General features: G+C 47.9%; 1 protein-coding gene across 2 annotated transcripts in view; it reads left to right on the plus strand.

Moving 5' to 3' along the window:
* Nucleotides 1-21,607, plus strand: part of LOC129842252 (protein bassoon-like) — a 119,576-nt gene that overhangs the window by 80,733 nt on the left and 17,236 nt on the right. Inside the window, exons 4-5 of one of the 2 annotated variants that reach the window (XM_055910733.1) lie at nucleotides 164-1,030; nucleotides 3,812-10,453. In XM_055910733.1, the coding sequence (XP_055766708.1) occupies nucleotides 164-1,030; nucleotides 3,812-10,453 (7,509 nt within the window). The remainder of the gene's footprint in view (nucleotides 1-163; nucleotides 1,031-3,811; nucleotides 10,454-21,607) is intronic. The other variant, XM_055910740.1, reaches the window with a different exon arrangement.

Here is a 21,607-nt window from a genome sequence, read left to right on the forward strand (position 1 = left end):
CCAACAAGTATTTTGTTGATGTTGTTTCTTCTTGACTTTAAATGTTCTTCTTCTTGAATGATCGTTGTGGTATAATCTTTAGTTTGGAGACAATGTTTGGTTTTATACAATCCTGTACCATGCAGTTTTCTAAATGTCGCTTTTTGTTCTGTCTGTGTTTCAGAATAAAGAATGGCTCTGTCTGAACTGCCAGACCCAGAGAGCTTTGTCTGGGGCCCTGGGAGACACGCCACTTCCTGCTCCTCAGCCAATGGGATCCCCACGGCACCCAGCTCCAGCCAATCAACCACAGCCTCAGCAGAGAGGGCCCAATCAGCAGGCAGGGCTACGGCCCACTGGTCCTCAACAGCAACAGAAACCACCGGGTGCCCAAGTAAGTGGCCCTCCTTTCTCCCCTGCCAAACAGGCAGGGCCCACCGCCCAAAGCAAGGGGCCTGCTCAACCGTCCCCTGCTAAAACAGCCCAGCCCTCCCCTGCCAAGGCACAACCCTCCCCTGCTAAAACAGCCCAGCCCTCCCCTGCTAAGGGCGCACCCTCCCCTGCTAAACAGACAGGACCCACCACCCAGAGTAAGGGTCCTGCCCAGCCCTCCCCTGCTAAGGGCGCACCCTCCCCTGCCAAACAGACAGGACCCACCACCCAGAGTAAGGGTCCTGCCCAGCCCTCCCCTGCTAAGGGCGCACCCTCCGCTGCCAAACAGACAGGACCCACCACCCAGAGTAAGGGTCCTGCCCAGCCCTCCCCAGCCAAGGGTGCACCCTCCCATACCAAAGCTGCACCCACCCCTAGCAAGGGTGCACCCTCTCCTGCTAAGGGTGCACCTACCCAACCTAAACCCAACCAGAGTGTACCCAACAAGCAGTCTGGTAAACAGCAGCAGGGCCAGGAGAAAATTGAAGTCGCCACCAAAACTCAAAAGGAAGCAGAAGTCAAAGCCTCGCCCAAGAAGGGAGCACCTGAGACCATCACCACATCAAAAGATGAAAAGAAAAAACCTGCTGGAGACTCGCAGAAGTCAAAACACCATGACGTGAGCGACCTGCAACTTTGCAACTTCAACGTCTTTACCACTGTTATTGTTCTTGATTTACCGCCAGACTTGTATTTACCTTCATTTCAGTCATTCTTGACAGTTGTCGACGTCGTCATCATCTTCATCATCAATGTCATCCTCTTCGTCAGTGTCACCATCTTCATCATGAAATGTTTTTCGTTTTTTAATTTTAGATTAAGTGCATTATGAAATAATGACATGAAAATGATTTTAGAGCTTTTTAATGGATATTTCAAAGACAAAAATAGTGAACATTCAATTGCTAAAACATTGAAAATATTCCATTGTCTCCGTCAGGTCCACATTGGCTAGCCATCAATAGAAAAATATGAAATTACTATGAAATAGTAAAATATTTCAGTACATAGTTTATTTTTATTTTTTTAATGATGTTGGTCAATTAGTTTTTTAATAACCGGTCAATCACTCAGCACTACTATCATCATCAGCAGCAGCAGCATCAGCATCATCACCATCACTGCCATTATCATCACTATGATCATTACATTATATCAAATAGGATGCTGCAGGTAGTCTAGCAGTTAGAGTGTTGGGTCAGGAACCAAAGGTCTCTGGTTCGAATCCCCTAGCCCACTAGGTGAAAAAATCTGCCGGTGTGCCCTTGGCACTTAACCCTAATTGCCCCTGTAAGTCGCTCTGGATAAGAATGTCAGCTAAATGACTCAAATGTTAATTACCACCACTGCTATCATCATCATTGCAGCATATCATTCTTATCCCCTTTCTCCTCGTCATCTCTATCCCCAAGCATCAGCTGTTTATCATGCACCAGGTTTAGTATCTTTATCTTTCATCAATCATAATGTTAAGCCTGTGTTACCTTTTAATATGGTCATCTTTCTCTGGCATTGCGATCGTGATTAATCAGTGTTATTAACATGCAATGCCCCGTTTTAAAAAACTTTTTTTTTTTTTTTTTACTTAATCATTATATTTTGATCAACTTGTTCATTTATTTCCGTCATTCTTCAACTGTATTGCAGTGATTGCATTGGAAAATGTATTATACAAGCATGTAGCAAAAATATCATGTTTTTTTCTTTGTGCGTTGTATTGTTGTTTGTCGTTTTTTTGTCACTTTTTATCTCAAGCTTTTTATTTTGTCATATTTATACAGTGTCGTGAAAAAGTATTTGCCCACTTTCCGATTTTTCTCTATTTTTGCCTATTTTTGATACTGACTGTTATCCGATCTTCAACCAAAACCTAATATTAGATAAAGGGAACCTGAGTTTATAAATAACACAAAAAAATATACTTATTTTATTTATTTTATTAAGAAAGGTATACAGTGTTTGGTTTTCGTCAGACATAATGGGACCCATCTGGTCCAAAAAGTTAACTCACGTTTGCCAAAAAGCACCTGGAAGTACCTGGATGATCGTCAAAACTCTTGGAAGAACGTTCTATGGTTCTAATGTTCTATGGACAGATGAGTTTAAGTATAACTTTTTGGATGACATGGGTCCCATTATGCCTGGCGAAAACCAAACATTGCATTCCACAGTAAGAACCTCATACCAACGGTCAAGCATGGTGGTGGTAGTGTGATGGTTTGGGGATGCTTTGCTGCCTCAGGACCTGGACGACTTGCCTTAATAGAAGGAACCCTGAATTCTGCTCTGTATCAAAGAATTCTACAGGAGACTGTCAGGCCATCCGTCTGTGAGGTGAAGCTGAAGCGCAGCTGGGTCATGCAGCAAGACAGTGATCCAAAACACACAATCAATGTTGTTTTGCCCAGTCAAAATCCAGACCTAATCCCAATTGAGATTATTATTATAGATTTTTTTTATTTAATTAGGCAAGTCAGTTAAGAACAAATTCTTATTTACAATGACGGCCTACCCTGACCAAACCCGGACAACGCTGGGCCAATTGGGCTCCGCCCTATGGGACTCCCAATCACGGCCGGATGAATCACAGCCTGGATTTGAACCAGGGACTGCAGTGATGCGTTTTGCACTGGGATGCAGTGTCCTTAGACCGCTGCACCACTCGGGTGCACAAAGTCCTGCCAGATGTTGTGGCAGGACTTGAAACAAGCAGTTCATGCTTGAAAAACCACACATATTGCTGAGTTAAAGCAGTTCTGCATGCAAGAGTGGGCCAAAATTCCTCCACAGCGCTGTGAGAGACTGATCAACAACTACAGGAAGCATTTGGTTGCAGTCATTGCAGCTAAAGGTGGCACAACCAGTTATTGAGTGTAAGGGGGCAATTCTTTTCACATAGGGAAATTGGGTGTTGCATAACTTTGTTAATTAAATACATAACAAAAAAAAGTGATACTTATTTTATTTGTACACTCAGGTTCCCTTTATCTAATATGAGGTTTGGTTGAAGATCTGATAACATTCAGTACCAAAAATATGCAAAAATTTCAGAAAGGGGGCAAGTACTTTTTCATGGCGCTGTATGTGTTACACTATCTGTCATAGTTGCATGTGCTTAGATGACTAAATTCCTTTCAATATAATTATTCTCTTGTGTCTTGCCAGAATAGTAATATATCCTGTATAAGCTCCATTGCTTTAATTCCAACCCCTATCATCTGTGAAACAAATGCTCATAAAAGTGACACTACCGTTGAGTTAGGTGAAACGATAGGAAAGAAAGGGTGCACTGATGCCTGTAATAGACTTTTTGCTGTAGAAATAAATTAAGTCAAGGGGGAAAAAGACTGATGCGAATACCGCCCTTTGACCTCTCTCTTTTTTTCTCTCTTTCCTTCAGTATTCCAACAAGTCCAGCACACAGAGCCTCAGTGACACGGGCTACTCGTCAGATGGGATATCCGGCTCCATGGGTGAGATCACAGGCCAGATCCAGGAGGATCCGGGGTTGAAGCTGAGTGAACGAGGCCCCTCTAGCCCCTCTGAGATAACCAAGCTGGAGAGCTCCATGCGGCCGCTGCTTGAGTCAAAGTCCAAGGCCGCTGCAGACCAGGGCCGGGGGAGGCCTCACTCTCTGTCCATTGGCCAGGACGAGGAGTACAACTCGGATGGGGAAGTGTCGGACGATCTCAGCTCAAAGCTGCGCCACGACTATGTGGAGGACAGCAGCGAGAGTGGTCTGTCCCCCTTACCGCCCAGGCAGAAGAAGTCCCATAAAGAAATGACAGATGAGGAGTTCATGAGGAGGCAGATCATGGAAATGAGCGCTGACGAGGATGAGATGGAGGAGGAGGAAGGGTACGGCTACCAGAAAACTAAAAACAAAAAGGATTTGGGGAAGGAGAAACGACGCAGCCTCACCCACCATTCCAGTAGTTTTGAAGAGGACACCAAGGGCGCTGATGGTGAAGAAGACGAAGGTATGATGGCTTCCCAAGGAGGCCTGCGGCGGTTTAAGACCATCGAGCTGAACAACTCAGAGCATGACCTCAGAGAGCCAGAGCTGGAGATGGAGAGCCTGACTGGATCACCAGAGGAGCGGTCCAGGGGGGAGTATTCATCCACCCTACCTGCCACCACTCCCAGCTACACCTCCGGCACGTCCCCTACCTCTGTGTCCTCCATGGAGGATGACAGTGACAGCAGCCCCAGCCGCAGGCAAAGACTGGAAGAAGCCAAGCAGCAGAGGAAAGCTCGCCACCGCTCCCATGGCCCACTCCTGCCCACCATCGAGGACTCATCCGAGGAAGACGAGCTGAGGGAGGAAGAGGAGCTTTTGAGAGAGCAGGAGAAGATGAGAGATCTGGACCTGCAGAGAATCCGCAGCACAGCCAGGAAAACTAAGAGAGACAAAGAGGAGCTGAGGGCCCAGAGACGTAGAGAGAGATCCAAGACTCCGCCCAGCAACCTCTCTCCCATCGAGGATGCATCCCCAACAGAGGAGCTGAGACAGGCAGCAGAGATGGAGGAGCTCCACAGATCCTCTTGCTCAGAGTACTCCCCTTCCATGGATTCAGAGGCAGAGGGCTTTGAAATGATGGGCTCCAAGCTCTACAAGTCAGGAAGCCACCACAACCTCCCCACGTTCATGTCTCTCTACTCCCCCACTGAAAAACCTACTGCCACTTCACCGTCTGACAAGACACTGAAAAGTGCAGAGGAGGTTTATGAAGAAATGATGAGGAAAGCAGAGATGTTGCAGCAGCAGCAGCAGGGACAGCCAGGAAGGCCAGGTCAACAACAAGGAAGTCCACAAAGGCAACTGGCTGGGGCACCTCAGCCTGGCAATAAACAACATCTAGACACTGGAGCTTCCCTAACACCTGGCTCCAGCCCCACACAGATCTCTGCACCTGTTTCCTTCTCCTCAAACGACCCACGTGGGTCTGGAAGAGGGATCCCCCAAGGAATCAGTGTGACACAGCATCTATCGAAAGAAACCCAAGACAGGATGAGGACGCAGACTGCCAAAATAGGGGGTGTTATCCCCCCGGCAGCTGGAAGACCAGGTACTCATGGACCAGCACAGGGGGTGCCTCCTCCTGACCCTGGAGTGCCCTCCATCGCATCCTCCCTCTTCTCTTATTTTAAAGGCCCCAGTCCTCCTGTTTCCCCTGCTCCCTCTCCCTCACAGAGCCCCACTCATTCCCCATCCCCACGACCCACAGGGCCTGGGGTGTCCCCACGACCCACAGGGCCTGGGGTGTCCCCACGACCCACAGGGCCTGGGGTGTCCCTACGACCCACTGGGCCTGGGGGGTCCCCACAACATTCTCAGCCTGGCGCTGGTGGCCCAACCTCCCCAATACCGCCACAACATGGAGCCCATACGCCACAAAGATCAGCGTCGCCACGCCTTGCAAGACAACAGTCCTCCTCCGACTCACCAGTAATGGTGATAACTCTGGGCTCTGAGACCACCACCAGTTCTGCCAAGCCTTTAACTGTAAACTCTTCCACTTCGCCCCTGTCCTCGCCAACACAGGGTATACGTCAGCCCATGTATCAGCAACATACTCCTTCAACAAGCTCCCCAACATCCCCACAAATGCACCCACTGCACCAAACCCCTCAACCCGGTTTACAGAGGCCCCAATCTGAGAGGGTTAATATTGGCATGAGCATGACAATGACAACCACAGCTACCACATACAGTCGTGGGTCAATGTCAATGGAAAATATCTCCCTATGTAGAATCTCCAACGTTCCAGGTACCTCTAGGGTCGTGGAGCAGGGCCAAATTCAAATGCATCCGAGTGGACCTGCATCTGTGGTGGACCTGAGAGCACCAATGAAGCCCGCCCCAATTATCATGACTGACCAGGGCATGGATCTAACGTCTCTGGCAACTGATACAAGGAGGTATTCTCTCGATGCTGAACAACCACCCAGCCGTCACACAGCGGTGCAGGACCTGAATGCAGCCATGAACCTGAATGCACAAGAGCAGCCGCATGTGTCTGCGTCCACTCCAACAACAGTCACCGTGGCAGCCTCCATGTTTATATGTCAGCCGAAGGGGCATCCAGTGGTTTACGGAGATCCCCTTCAGAACCGTATGGATCTGGGGCAAGGCATTGGATCAGCAATGTGTCTTACACAAACTAAGACACCCATCACTGACCCGTCCATTCCTAAGATTGACGCATGTCTGGAGGATCTGGGCATCCAGCAGCAGCAGCTCCAGATGCAGCAGCAGAAGCTCCTACAGCAACAACAGCTCCTCGAGCAGCAACTCCAGCAGCACCAGCAGTCCTCTTTCGCTCGCTATAACCTAGCAAACCAGGTCCAGCCGCTGTTGCTGAAGAAAGACCTGGTGGTGAGCCAGACAAGCATTGGAATTGCTCAGCCTGTGGTCAGTGTCAGTGCAATTCCTAGAGTATCTCCCTTACCTCCTCAGCCAGTGTCTGTGGCTCCACCTTCCTCTAACACTCAGCATGACTATTGTCAGGGTGGGCTTGCTTTGGAGTTGAAGAACAAGCCCACGGTCATGAACCTGTCCACGGGAAAGCCCCATGTCATGATGGTCCAACTGGAAGACCGCAATACATCTCAGGGGGCCACAGTGACTCAGCTGGTCAAAGAGCCTCCTCCTCCTCCCCAGGTCCTGGATCTCACTGGTGGACAGATGCAAAAACCAGAGAACCAAGTGGCTTGTTGTGACGTCGTTTACAAGCTACCCTTCACTGGTAGTTGTGCAGGGAACTTAACTCAGAAAAATCTAACCACTGAACCTTCCCAAGTCGCCCTTCCACCCCCTGCCCCACATTACAGTGTAAGCCAGCAGCACCAGCAGCAGCAGCAGCAGCAGCAGCAGCAGCAGCAACAACAGCAGCAGCAACAACAACAACAACAGCAGCAGCAACAACAACAACAACAGCAGCAGCAGCAACAGCAGCAGCAGCAACAACAACAACAACAGCAGCAGAAACAACAACAACAACAACAACGTCAACAACAACAACAGCAACATCATCAACAACAACAACAACAACCTGGAAATAATGGCTACCAGACATCAAGAATGCAAGGAGCACCAGAGGAGCTTAAACCAATGCAGGGAGTCCCTCCATACCCTATACCCCCTGGAGGGAGACTTCAACCTTCCATGTCTGACACCAACCTGTCAAATGCAGGGCTTCAGTACTATCAGAGGACTGACCCTGGGGACCTGGCCGTGGATCTGAGCACCATGAATCAAACCTACGAAGGAGGATATCTTGGCATGGGTGCGCAGTATGGATCCTACACAGACTTACGTCATGAAGGAGATGTTACAGGTCCTCCCTTACCCCTGCGAAGATACGGCTCCATGTCCAACATCAACCAAGACTACAGCTATGGTCAGGCAGGTTTACCGGATGCCAACCTGGCACAGTATAGTGCCACCACTGCCAGGGAGATCAGCCGAATGTGTGCAGCTCTGAACTCTATGGATCAGTTCGGTCAACGGTACAGCAACCCTGACATGATGCAGTATGGTGCTGGAAGAGGAGCAGGCCCTGCAGCCAGGCTCAACCTACAGCAAAGTTTAGCATCAATCCGAGCCAACCTACTCTATGGCCCTGACGGTAGGCCCACTGCACATGGCCAAGCCCTAACCAATCTGATCAATGCCAGACAAGCAAGCATACGGGCCTTATATCCATCTGCAATGAGAGGCGCTGATGGCATGACATACTCCACCATCAACAGCCCAATAGCCTCTACCTTGCCAATAACCACCCAGCCTTCCTCTGTTCTGCGACCCATGCCACGAGGAATATACCGACCTTACCCTGCAGGCGTGACTGCTGTACCACTGGCTAGCCTCACCAGGTTGCCTCATGTGACCCCAAGGATGCCTCTGTCTACACAGGGACCTTACGGTTACGCTTCTCCCAACCAGTTTCCTACAACAGCTGGCGTTCCTGGAAATGTACCTGACACAAGCACCTCCACCCAGGAAGCTCCTGTCTACCTTGGGAAGCCTTTGGCAACCGTCGCTGTGCACACAGCTGCAACTTTACCACCGGCCCACCCGGTATCTCATATGGGTGGACAGAGTGTACAAACTACTGCAATGCCAATTCAGTCTGCAAACCAACAGACCCCCCAAACTCATATCCAAGCGCAGAAAGTTACGACACACCCCCATACACAAACTCAAATGCAAGCCCAAATCCATCAACAAATGCAGTCCCAAATACAGCAACAAATGCAAACTCAAATGCAACAACAAATACCAACTCAAACTCAAGCTTTATCCCTGACTCAAACCCAGTCCCAGCTAATAACTCAGCCTCAGCCCCAGGCTCTAGTGCAGCATCAGACTCAGCTGCAGCCCCAGACCACACTCCAGGCTGCAGCAGCCAGCACCACTATTGCTACTTCCGTAGACCCAGAGCTAGAAAAAGTAGAAGAGCGTTTGAGACAGCAGCAAGAGCAGATGCTGCAGATGGAGCGAGAGCGTGTGGAGCTGGAGAAACTTCGGCAAATGCGCCTACATGAGGAACTGGAGAGAGACCGCATGGAGCTCCAGAGGCACAGGGAGAAAGAACAGATGCTGGTGCAGCGCGAGATCCAGGAGCTGCAGACCATCAAACAGCAAGTCCTGCATCAGCAGCAATCGGAACGGGAGACACAGCTGGTCATGCAGAGGGAACAGCTAGCCCAGCAGAGGATGCAACTGGACCAGATTCAGTCGCTGCAGCAGCAGCTCCAGCAGCAGTTGGAGGAGCAGAAGAGGCAGAAGACTGCAGTGGTGGAGGCAGCAGCTGCAGCCGCAGCAGCCGAGGCAGCTGCTTCATCGGCAGCAGCAGCTGCTACAGCCACTACTGCTCAAGGGGTAGTAGTTGGAGGAGGAACCCCTCAAGGTTTCATCATCTGTGACCAGAGTGGTAGGGTGATTCAACAGGAGGGCCAAAGTGTGCAGTTCTGGCAACCCCACATGGAAGGGCAGGTGGTCCAAACAGTGGTGACCCCAAGGCCTATACCTAGCTCTGCCTCTGAGATGTCCTTCAGAAATAGTGAGGATCAGGCGGAGTCCAGGGTCATGAAGAAGCGGAACTCTATGCCTCGTCTTAGGGATGAAGCAGAGGAGGAGCCAGTGAGGAGGATTGCAGATAGCTGCGTGCAGACGGATGATGAAGATGGTGAGGACAGGTATATGAACCGTAGGGGCAGGAGAACCAGGCGCATCGCCGACTGCAGCGTCCAGACAGACGACGAGGATCAAGCAGAGTGGGAGCAACCGGTTAGGCGCAGGAGATCACGCTTCTCCAAGCACTCAGACTCTAGCGCGGAGGTCAAATCCGACGGAATCTCCAAAGTGTCCTCCTCTAGCATAGCCATTCAGACCACCAATGACTCCTCATGCCAGACTGAGACAGACCAGTTGGGCAGGGTCTCACCTGCAATCCACATCACTGCGGCTGAGACAAACAAGGTGGAGCTACTACACTACATCTCTGCTCCAGAGAGGACCCATAAGGGTGAGAGCTTGGCCTGTCAGACCGAACCAGAGGTCCAGTCTCAGGGGGTGGTGGCCCCTCAGCTCAGCGTCCCCACCACCATCAGCCCATACTCCACCACCATGCAGATGGTAGGCTCCACCCCATCTCCTCCCCAAGGGGTGGCCAAGTTTGAAAGGAGGAAACCTGATCCTCTGGATATCGGCTACCAAGGCCAGCAGCAGAACGAGTCCCCATCTCGCCAGCCTCCCAAGTCTCCTCAGGTGCTGTACTCCCCCGTGTCCCCGCTGTCACCCCATCGGATGCTGGAGACCACCTTCACCTCCCAGGAGAAACTCAACAAGGCGCACGTCACACCCCAGCAGAAAGCCTTCACTGCCGAGTCCCCTCAGCGCCATCAGAGCCTCCCCAGGCCCATCAAGAGTGTGCAGCGCTCCATGTCAGACCCCAAACCCCTCAGCCCCACCTCAGAAGACCCTGCCAAGAACAGGTTCTCACCTTATCATCAGCAGGCCCTCTCCAACAGTCAGGTATGTAATAAGTTGCATTATTATTTCACTTTCACTTCAGTAACATTAAAACCCTGTGAGACCCCCGGTTGCAAAGATGCAACAGGTCATACCCTGCAAAAAATATATAAAATATATTCACCTCACCAAATAACAGATTAGAACACACGGTTTTGCAAAGAAGGTCTACAGTATCCTACAGTATCCTCAACAGGACTCTCTGGCGTAGCACCATGGTGTAGCCGGAGGACAGCAATTTTCCGTCCTCTTCTGGGTACATTGACTTCAATACAACACTTAGGAGGTTAATGGTTCTGTTAGGATGTTAATGGTTCTCATCTCCTTCCATGGACTTACCCAGTAATTTTGATGACTTCCGGAGGATTCGGAGCTCTTGCAGCATGAATTGACATGTTGTCCACGCAATCAAAGCATCAGTGAATGAATCTAGTACTGAAAGCATAAAGTACAGATAGATAGCACTCCAGTGCATAAAATGTGTTGAGTAGTTGACTCAAAAAGAGAGAAAGACAGTTGAGCAGTTTTGAACAAATTAATTTCTTAAAAAGTTAAGGAGAAGCAGCAGACACAGAGCCAGCTACAGGGCTTTTTTGAAAGTATTCATTCTCTTAATTCATAATTTTGCCAATTTTTTTTGTGTTACAGCCTGAATTTTAAATTTATTAAATTGAGATTTTGTGTCACTGGCCTACACACAATACCCCATATTTTTTTGTTTTTAGAAATGTTTTCAAATGAATTAAAAATGAAAGCTGAAATGTCTTAACTCATTAAGTATTCAACCCCTTTATTATGGCAAGCCTAAATAAGTTCAGGAGTAAACCTTTGCTTAACAAGTCACATACGTTGTATGGACTCATTCTGTGTGCAATAATAGGGTTTAACATGATTTTTGATTGACTACCTCATCTCTGTACCCTACATATATAATTATCTGTAAGGTCCCTCAGTCGAGAACTGCAATTCAACCACAGATTCAACCACAAAGACCAGGGAGGTTTTCCAATGCCTCGCAAAGAAGAGCACCTATTGGTAGATGGGTAAAAATGTTCAAAGCAGACATTAAATATCCCTTCGAGCATGGTGAAGTTATTAATTACACTTTGAACAGTGTATCAATAGACCGAGTCACGACAAAGTTACACACGTCCTTCCTAACTCAGTTGCAGGAGAGGAAGGAAACCGCTCAGGGATTTCACCATGAGGCCATTTACAGAGTTTAATGACTGTGATAGGAGAAATCAACAACATTGGATGTATCAACAACATTGAAGTTACTTCACAATAATAACCTAAATGACAGAGTGAAAAGGATGCCTGTACAGAATAAAAAATATTTCAAAACATGCATCCTGTTTGCAATAAGGCACTACATCTCTATTGCACTCCACATTGCCATTTTCCACCTGGATAAAAGGAACACCTATGTGAGTGCTATTCATTGACTACAGCTCAGCGTTCAACACCATAGTGCCCTCAAAGCTCATCAATAAGCTAAGGACCCTGGGACTAAATACCTCCCTCTGCAACTGGATCCTGGACTTCCTGACGGGCCGCCCCCAGGTGGCAAAGGCAGGTAACAACACATCCGCCATGCTGATCCTCAACACAGGGGCCCCTCAAGGGTGCGTGCTCAGTCCCCTCCTGTATTCCCTGTTCACTCATGACTGCACGGCCAGACACAACCATCATTAAGTTTGCAGATGACACAACAGTGGTAGGCCTGATCACCGACAACGACGAGACAGCCTATGGGGAGGAGGTCAGAGACCTGGCTGTGTGGTGCCAGGACAACAGCCTCTCTCTCAACATGATCAAGACAGAGGAGATGATTGTGGGCTACAGGAAAAAGTGGACCAAGCACGCCCCCATTCTCATCAATGGGGCTGCAGTGGAGCAGGTTGAGAGCTTCAAGTTCCTTGGTGTCCACATCACCAACAAACTAACATGGTCCAAGCACACCAAGACAGTCTGGAAGAGGGCACGATAAAACCTATTCCCCCACAGGAGGCTGAAAAGATTTGTCATGGGTCGTCAGATCCTCAAAAGGTTCTACAGCTTCACCATCGAGAGCATCCAGACTGGTTACATCACTGCCTGGAATGGCAACTGCTCGGCCTCCGACCCCAAGGTACTATAGAGGGTAGTGCGAATGGCCCAGTACATCACTGGGGCCAAGCTTCCTGCCATCCAGGACCTCTATACCATGCAGTGTCGGAGGAAGGCCCTAAAAATTGTCAAAGACTCCAGCCACCCTAGTCATAGAATGTTCTCTCTGCTACCGCATGACAAGCGGTACCTGAACACCTAATCAAATGGCTACCCAGACTATTTGCATTGCCCCCCCGCCCCTTTACACCGCTGCTACTCTCTGTTGTTATCATCTATGCATAGTCCCTTTAATAACTCTACCTACATGTACATATTACCTCAGCTAAACGGTGCCCCCGCACGTTGACTCTATACCGTTACCCCCCTGTATATAGTCTCGCCATTGTTATATTACTGCTGCTCTTTAATTACTTTTTACTTTTATCTTTTATTCTTATCCATATTTTTTTTAAACTGCACTGTTGGTTAGGGGCTCGTAAGTAAGCATTTCACTGTATGGTCTACACCTGTTGTATTCGCCGCATGTGACTAATAATGTTTTATTTGATTTGATTTAAAGTATAACTGCAAAAGTTGTAGTAAAGAAATCCAACACAACACATCAATAAGTACCACTCTTCATATTTTCAAGCATGGTGATGGCTGCATCATGTTATGGGTATGCTTGTCATCGGCAAGGACTAGGGAGTTTTTTTTAGGATAAAAAGAAAGAGAATAGATTTAAGTACAGGCAAATTCCTAGCGTAAAACCTGGCTCAGTCTGCTGGACAGACACTGGGAGACAAAATAACTTTTCAGCAGGACAATAACCTAAATCACAAGGCCAAATATGCACTGGAGTTGCTTACTAGACGACATTGAATGTTCCTGAGTGGCCTAGTTACAGTTTTCCCTTAAAATGACTTGAAAATCTATGGCAAGACTTGAAAATGTCTGTCTAGCAATGTTCAACAACCAACTTGACAGAGCTTGAAGAATTAAAATAATAATGCGCAAAATTTGTACAATCCAGGTGTGCAAAGATCTTAGAGACTTACCCAGAAAGATTCACAGCTGTAATCACTGCCAAAGCTGCTTCTAACATGTTTATTTATTTATTTTATTTACCGTTATTTTACCAGGTAAGTTGACTGAGAACACGTTCTCATTTGCAGCAACGACCTGGGGAATAGTTACAGGGGAGAGGAGGGGGATGAATGAGCCAATTGTAAAGTGGGGATTATTAGGTGACCATGATGGTTTGAGGGCCAGATTGGGAACTTAGCCAGGACACCGGGGTTAACACCCCTACTCTTACGATAAGTGCCATGGGATCTTTAATGACCTCAGAGAGTCAGGACACCCGTTTAACGTCCCATCCGAAAGACGGCACCCTACACAGGGCAGTGTCCCCAATCACTGCCCTGGGGCATTGGGATATTTTTTAGACCAGAGGAAAGAGTGCCTCCTACTGGCCCTCCAACACCACTTCCAGCAGCATCTGGTCTCCCATCCAGGGCCTGACCAGGACCAACCCTGCTTAGCTTCAGAAGCAAGCCAGTAGTGGTATGCAGGGTGGTATGCTGCTGGCAGCTTCATTAAATAGTACCCGCAAAACACCAGTCTCAACGTCAACAGTGAAGAGGCGACTCCGGGATGCTGGCCTTCTAGGCAGAGTTGCAAAGAAAAAGCCATATCTCAGACTGGCCAATAAAAATAAAACATTAAGATGGGAAAAGAACACAGCCACTGCAGAGGAACTCTGCCTAGTAGACCAGCATCCCGGAGTCGCCTCTTCACTGTTGACAAATAGACTGGTGTTTTGCGGGTACTATTTAATGAAGCTGCAGTTGAGGACTTGTGAGGTGTCTATTTCTCAAACTAGACACTAATGTACTTGTCCTCTTGCTCAGTTGTGCACTGGGGCCTCCCACTCCTCTTTCTATTCTGGTTAGAACCCGTTTGCTCTGTTCTGTGAAGGGAGTAGTACACAGCGTTGTACGAGATCTCAAGTTTCTTGGCAATTTCTCGCATGGAATAGCCTTAATTTCTCAGAACAAGAATAGACTGACGAGTTTCAGAAGAAAGTTGTTTGTTCCTGGCCATTTTGAGCCTGTAATCGAACCCAAAAATGCTGATGCTCCAGATACTCAACTAGTCTAAAGAAGGCCAGTTTTATTGCTTCTTTAATCAGGACACCAGTTTTCAGCTGTGCTAACATAATTTCAAAAGGGTTTTCTAATGATCAATTAGCCTTTTAAAATGATAAACTTCGATAAGCTAACAACAACATGACATTGGAACACAGGAGTGATGGTTGCTGATAATGGGCCTCTGTACACGTATGTAGATATTCCATTCAAAATCAGCCTTTTCCAGCTACAATAGTCATTTACAACATTAACAATGTCTATCCTGTATTTCTGAACAATTTGATGTTATTTTAATGGACAAAAAATGAGCTTTTCTTTCAAAAACAAGGACATTCTAAGTGACCCCAAACTTTTGAACGGAAGTGTATATATATATATATATATATATATATATATATGTCACGCCCTGACCATAGAGAGCCCTCGGTTCTGTATGGTGTTTAGGTCAGAGCGTGACTGGGGGGTTTATCTAGTTTATAGATTTCTAGGTTGGTGGTTTGTTTCGTTCCCAATTGGAGGCAGCTGGTAATTGTTGCCTCTATTTGGGGATCATATTTAGGTAGGCTTTTTCCCCACCTGCATTTGTGGGATATTGTTTTGTGTTTGTGCATGTGCACCATGTAGTCACGTTTAGTTGTTCGTTTATTGCTATATTTTATTTTGTTTAAGTTTCTCTTTGAATTAAATATGTGGAACTCAACATCCGCTGCGCCTTGGTCCCGTTCTTACGACAGCCGTGACAGAATATCCCACCAACAAAGGACCAAGTAGCGTGAAAATGAGGTAAGGAAGTTTTGGACTTGGGAGGACATGAGGACACGATACCTTTCCTTGTATGGAAGGACAGCGACGACACCGGGGACCACGGCCACAGAAACCCCAAGATTTTATTTTGGGGGATGGGGGGGGCACATGGAGCTGGCTGTCGAGCAGCGGAGAGTGCCAGAGTCTGTTTTGGAGTCGGAGGAGGAATTTGATGAAATTATTCCGGAGAGAGGTGGTAGCGATGAGAATGCTGCCGTACAGGCGTGCTGAAGAGCGTGACACCAGTCCAGTGCCATCTGCACCGGTTTCACGCATCTGGCCTCCAGTGCGCCTTCCCAGTCCGGTACGTCCTGTGTTAGCTTCCCGCACTCGCCCTGAAGTGCGTGTCACCAGTCCGGTGCCACTTGTGCCGGATCCACGCATCAGGTCTCCAGTGCGCCTCCCCTGTCCGGTACGTCCTGTGCCCGCTCCCCGCACACTCCCTGAAGTGCGTGTCACCAGTCCGGTACCACCTGTGCCGGCTCCACGCACTAGGCCTCCAGTGCGTCTCCCCAGTCCAGGCACGGCGTCCAGTCCTGCTCCATGGCCGGAGCCTTCTTCTGCGCCGGTGCCCAGTCCAGGCACGGCGTCCAGTCCCGCTCCATGGCAGGAGCCTTCCTCTGCGTCGGGGCCCAGTCCGGGCACGGCGTTCAGTCCAGCTCCAAGGCCGGAACCTTCCTCTGCGCCGATGCCCAGTCCAGGCACGGCGGCCAACTCAGCTCCATGGCCGGAGCCTTCCTCGGCGCCGGTTCCCAGTCCGGGTGCAGCATCCAACCCAGCTCCATGGCCGGGGTCCTCCTCTGCGCCGATGCCCAGTCCGGGCACGGCGTTCTACCCGGCTCCATGGCCGGACCCGTGGTCTGGGTGGGGGCAAAGACCCGTACCGGAGCCGACACTAGTCACCCCCCTACCCTCCCCATTTGGTTTCAGGTTTTGCGGCCGGAGTCCGTACCTTTGGGGGGTGGATACTTCTCCATGCATCGCGCCTACAAAGATGAACACCTCTCTGGGACAAAGAAGGACGGGGGTGTATGCTTTATGATTAATGGTGTAGTCATAACAACATACAGGAACTCAAGTCCCTCTGCTCACCCGATCTAGAATTCCATCCATTTTACCTACCAAGAGAATTCTCATCAGTTATAGTCACATCTGTGTACATTCCCCCTCAAGCAGACACCGAGACAGCCATCAAGGAACTTCACTGGATTGTATGCAAAATGGAAACCATACATCCTGAGGCTACATTTATTGCAGCTGGGGGATTTTAACAAAGCAAAATTGAGAACAAGTATACCTAAACTCTACGTGCATGCGCAATACCCTCGACCATTGCTACTCTAACTTCCGCGATGCATACAAAGCCCTTCCCCGCCCTCCCTTCGACAAATCCGACCACGACGCCATCTTGCTCCTTCCGTCTTATAGGCAGAAACTCAAACAGGATGTAACAGTGACGAGAACCATTCAAAGCTGGTCCGACCAATTGGAAGCCATGCTTCAAGATTTATTTTCATCACGCGGACTGGAATATGTTCCGGTCAGCCTCAGAAAACAACATCGACCTATACGCTGTCTCGGTGAGTGTGTTTATAATAAAGTGCATTGGAGACGTTGTACCCACTGTGACTATTAAAACCTACCTTAACCAGAAACTGTGGCTGGATGACGGCATTCGCGCAAAACTGAAAACGCTATCCACCGCATTTAACCATGGAAAGAGGTCCGGGAATATGTCTGAATATAAACAGTGTAGCTATTCCCTCCGCAAGGCAATCAAACAAGCAAAATGCCAGTACAGGGACAAGGTGGAGTTGCATTTCAACGGCTCAGACACAAGACGTATGTGGCAGGGTCTACAGGAAATCACAGACTACAAAAATAAATCCGGCCAAGTCACGGACACCGACGTTACGCTTCCAGACAAACTAAACACCTCCTTTTCCCTCTTTGCGGATAATACAGTGCTACCGTCGTGGCCCGCTAACAAGGACTGCCCCCCCCTACCCCTGCTTCTCCGTGGCTGATGTGAGTAAAACAGTTAAACGTGTTAACCCTCCCAAGCCTGCTGGCCCAGACGGCATCCCTACCCACGTCCTCTAAGCATGTGCAGACCAGCTGGCTGGAGTGTTTACGGACATATTCAATCACTCTCTAGCCCAGTCTGTTGTCCCCACATGCTTCAAGATGGCTACCATTGTTCCTGTACCCAAGAAGGTAAAGATAACTGAACTAAATGACTACCGCCCCGTAGCACTCACTTCTTTCATCATGAACTGCTTTGAGAGACTAGTCAAGGATCATATCACCTCCACCTTACCGGCCACCCTAGACCCACTTCAGTTTACATACCGCCCCAACAGGTCCACAGACGACGCAATCGCCATCACACTGCACACTGCCCTAACCCTGGACAAAATGAATACATATGTAAGAATGATGTTAATTGACTACAGCTCAGCATTTAACACCATTGTACCCTCCAAGTTCATCATCAAGCTGGAGGCCCTAGGTCTCAAGCTGGAGGCCCTGGACTTTCTGATGGGCCGCCTCCAGGTGGTGGAGGTAGGAAACAACATCTCCACTTCGCTGACCCTCAACACTGGGGCCCCACAAGGGTGCGTGCTCAGCCCCCTCCTGTTCTCCCTGTTCACCCACAACTGCGTGGCCATAGATGCCTCCAACTCAATCATCAAGTTTGCAGACGACACAACAGTAGTGGGCTTGATTACCAACAATAATGAGACAGCCTACAGGGAGGAGGTGAGGGCACTCGGAGTGTTGTGTCAGGAAAACAACCTCTCACTCAACATCAATAAAACAAAGGAGATGATCATGCACTTCAGGAAACAGCAGAGGCACCCCCCTATCCACATCGAAGGGACAGTAGTGGAGAAGGTGGAAAGTTTTAAGTTCCTCGGCGTACACATCACAGACGAACTGAAATAGTCCACTCACACAGACAGTGTGGTGAAGAAAGCGCAACAGCGCCTCTTCAACCTCAGGAGGCTTAAGAAATTTGGCTTGTCACCCAAAACCCTGACAAACTTTTACAGATGCACAATTGAACGCATCCTGTTGGCCTGTATCACAGCCTGGTACGGCAACTGCACCGCCCTCAATCGCAAGGCTCTCCAGAGGGTGGTGCGGTCTGCACAACGAATCACCGGGGGAAAACTACCTGCCCTCCATGACACCTACAGCACCCGATGTCACAGGAGGCCAAAAAGATCATCAAGGACATCAACCACCCGAGCCATTGCCTGTTCACACCGCTACCATCCAAAAGGAGAGGTCAGTACAGGTGCATCAAACCTGGGACTGAGAGACTGAAAAACAGCTTCTATCTCAAGGCCATCAGACTGATAAATAGCAATCACTAACTCAGAGAGGCTGCTGTCTACATTTAGACCAAATCACTGGCCACTTGAATAAATTGATTACTAGTCACTTTATACAATGCACTCTAAATAATGCCACTTTAATAATGTTTACATATCTTACATTACTCATATCACATGTATATACTGTGTTTTATACCATCTATTGCACTTTGCCGCTCGGCCATCGCTCATCCATATACTTACATGTACATATTCTCATTCACCCCTTTAGATTTGTGTGTATTAGGTAGTTGTTGGGGAATTGTTAGATTACTTGTTAGATGTTACTTCACTGTCGGAACTAGAAGCACAAGCATTTCGCTACACTCGCATTAACATCGAGTAACCATGTGTATGTGACAAGTACGATTTGATTTTGATTTGATTATTAGTAGCCTACAGTTGATCAGACGGAAATATTGTCTCATTTTCATCCCGTACAGCATGTCAGATCTCTAATATTTCGGTGTAGACTAGGCTGCTGCAACATTTATGTGATGAGTTTTTGCTTGTGTCTCTCCAGAGTGATCATGTGTTATCACTTTTGCTAAATAAATATCAGAGGAAAGTAGAAAGCCTACTTGAGCGGGTGCAAAGAAATGCACTGCGTCAACCTCTATTTTTAATCTCACTTCCCAAGCGAAAAAAAGTATATTTCAATATATTACAACTATACTAATGTATACTTAAATATACAAAAAATTGGAATAACATACAAGATGTTTTTTTCTAGTATATCTGAAGGAGGCTGATACTTGGCCACAAGTCGATCTTCTAGCAAGACAATAACCTCAAGCACACATCAAAATCCACAAAGAAATGGTTAATTGACCACAGCTTTTTTGCCGCAAAATTATAATTAGTATATATATTTTTTCTTTCTCTATTTTAATGAACACGATGGGAGACAGAGAGCTGGTTTCAAGCGCAGGGAGCAGCAGGTGTTTATTTGTAAAGGACCACAGGAGGAGGCAGGTAGCTGGGTCCAGGGGCAGGCAGAAGGTCATACACAGGAGGAGGCAGGTAGCTGGGTCCAGGGGCAGGCAGAAGGTCATACACAGGAGGAGGCAGGTAGCTGGGTCCAGGGGCAGGCAGAAGGTCATACACAGGAGGAGGCAGGTAGCTGGGTCCAGGGGCAGGCAGAAGGTCATACACAGGGGGTCCAAAAAGGCAACAGTACAGGCAGGGAAAAGGCTAGTAATGTCGTCCGGGAGATCAGGCAATAGGTTGATAACAGGAAATCCGACAGGCTAAGGTACAGGCAGGGAATAGGCAAAAGGCGTCATTAGTGAGGCAGGCAAAAACGATCACACACAGGAGGATTAAATTCAGAGAAAAACAGAGCTCCGAATAGAAATGTCACAAAACAAACAATACCTCACAATGATGGGGTGCAAAGAACTGAACTAAATAGTGTGTGATAATGACATACAGGTGTGTGAAAAGGTGATCAGAATTCAGGTGATTGGGATCTGGAGAGTGATCTGCGTTCAGGGGATCTATGTGTTTGAGAGTCGGAGCTGGAAAGTGGGCTGGAAAGTGAGCTGCATTCAGGGGATCTACGTGTTTGAGAGTGTGAGTTGGAAGCAGACGTAACATCTATCTTGCCCTGATTCAGAATATATAATTTTTTATAGCCATGGCACACTTTTTTAAGAGCAGTGCTAGAGGCATCACTAGATACCCGGGTTCATCTTACAAAAGTCCTAACATGGTCCTCAATGACGTCGTGGTAAATAACAGGAAGTAGACAAAGGTCCCCCAGACAATGTTCATTTGGGACCTTCATGAAACGTCCTCTTGTGGTCATTGAATGTCCCATGGATAACTTCCTATCAGAACCAAATAGGAACATTTTCCCAACGTTCCCTAATGACCATCAAAATACCTCATAACGTTATACTGGGACCAAACTTGGACCTGTACTGAACATGCTCTTATGGTCCATCGGTTAACGTCATGTTTCAATGTTCCTAGAACGTTCAGTTGGATAACGTCTCGCCAAAACCCTTAAAGGGACCTATTGGGAACGTCGCCCAATGTTCTTAGGACATCCCCTGTTTGCTGGGTAAACTCATGTTTAGACCTAGATGTAACTTTTAGTAGCAACTGGTGTATGTCCTGTCTTCTCTAAAATTATAGAGATTATGTAGAAATTGAGACACAAACATTCTGAGCCAGAACTAGAGGTATTTTCGTGTGTTGCAAAAATACATTTGCAAAAATACTTGGGACTAACAGGGTTAAGACACTGTAAATCATAATGACCTGCTATGAAAATAAATACATACATTTATTATTTTGCAGAGATCAAGCATTTGTTCTCAAACAACTTTTTTATTATAACTGTGTTATATACAGTTGAGAGCATAGAGAGTAGACAACACAATACTGAACAGAGTGATACTGAATAGACTAGAGTCGTGTGTGAGAGCACATATGCATCACACAGGGTTTGGCATCAAAGGACGTGACAGAATGTTCTCAGGAGAGCAGCTGTCCATGCCAGGCACCAAGCAAGCTTCCCCTTTACTCCATTATACCATCCTCTCTGTTTCTCACTCCATAGTTTTCCCTGATATCATTTTATTTTTTCTACTTTGCCTTTTCTAGCTTTCACACACACACACACACACACACACACACACACACACACACACACACACACACACACACACACACACACACACACACACACACACACACACACACACACACACACA

The sequence above is a fragment of the Salvelinus fontinalis genome, chromosome 3 (assembly GCF_029448725.1).
Source record: "Salvelinus fontinalis isolate EN_2023a chromosome 3, ASM2944872v1, whole genome shotgun sequence".
In the NCBI taxonomy this organism is placed as follows: Eukaryota; Metazoa; Chordata; class Actinopteri; order Salmoniformes; family Salmonidae; genus Salvelinus; species Salvelinus fontinalis.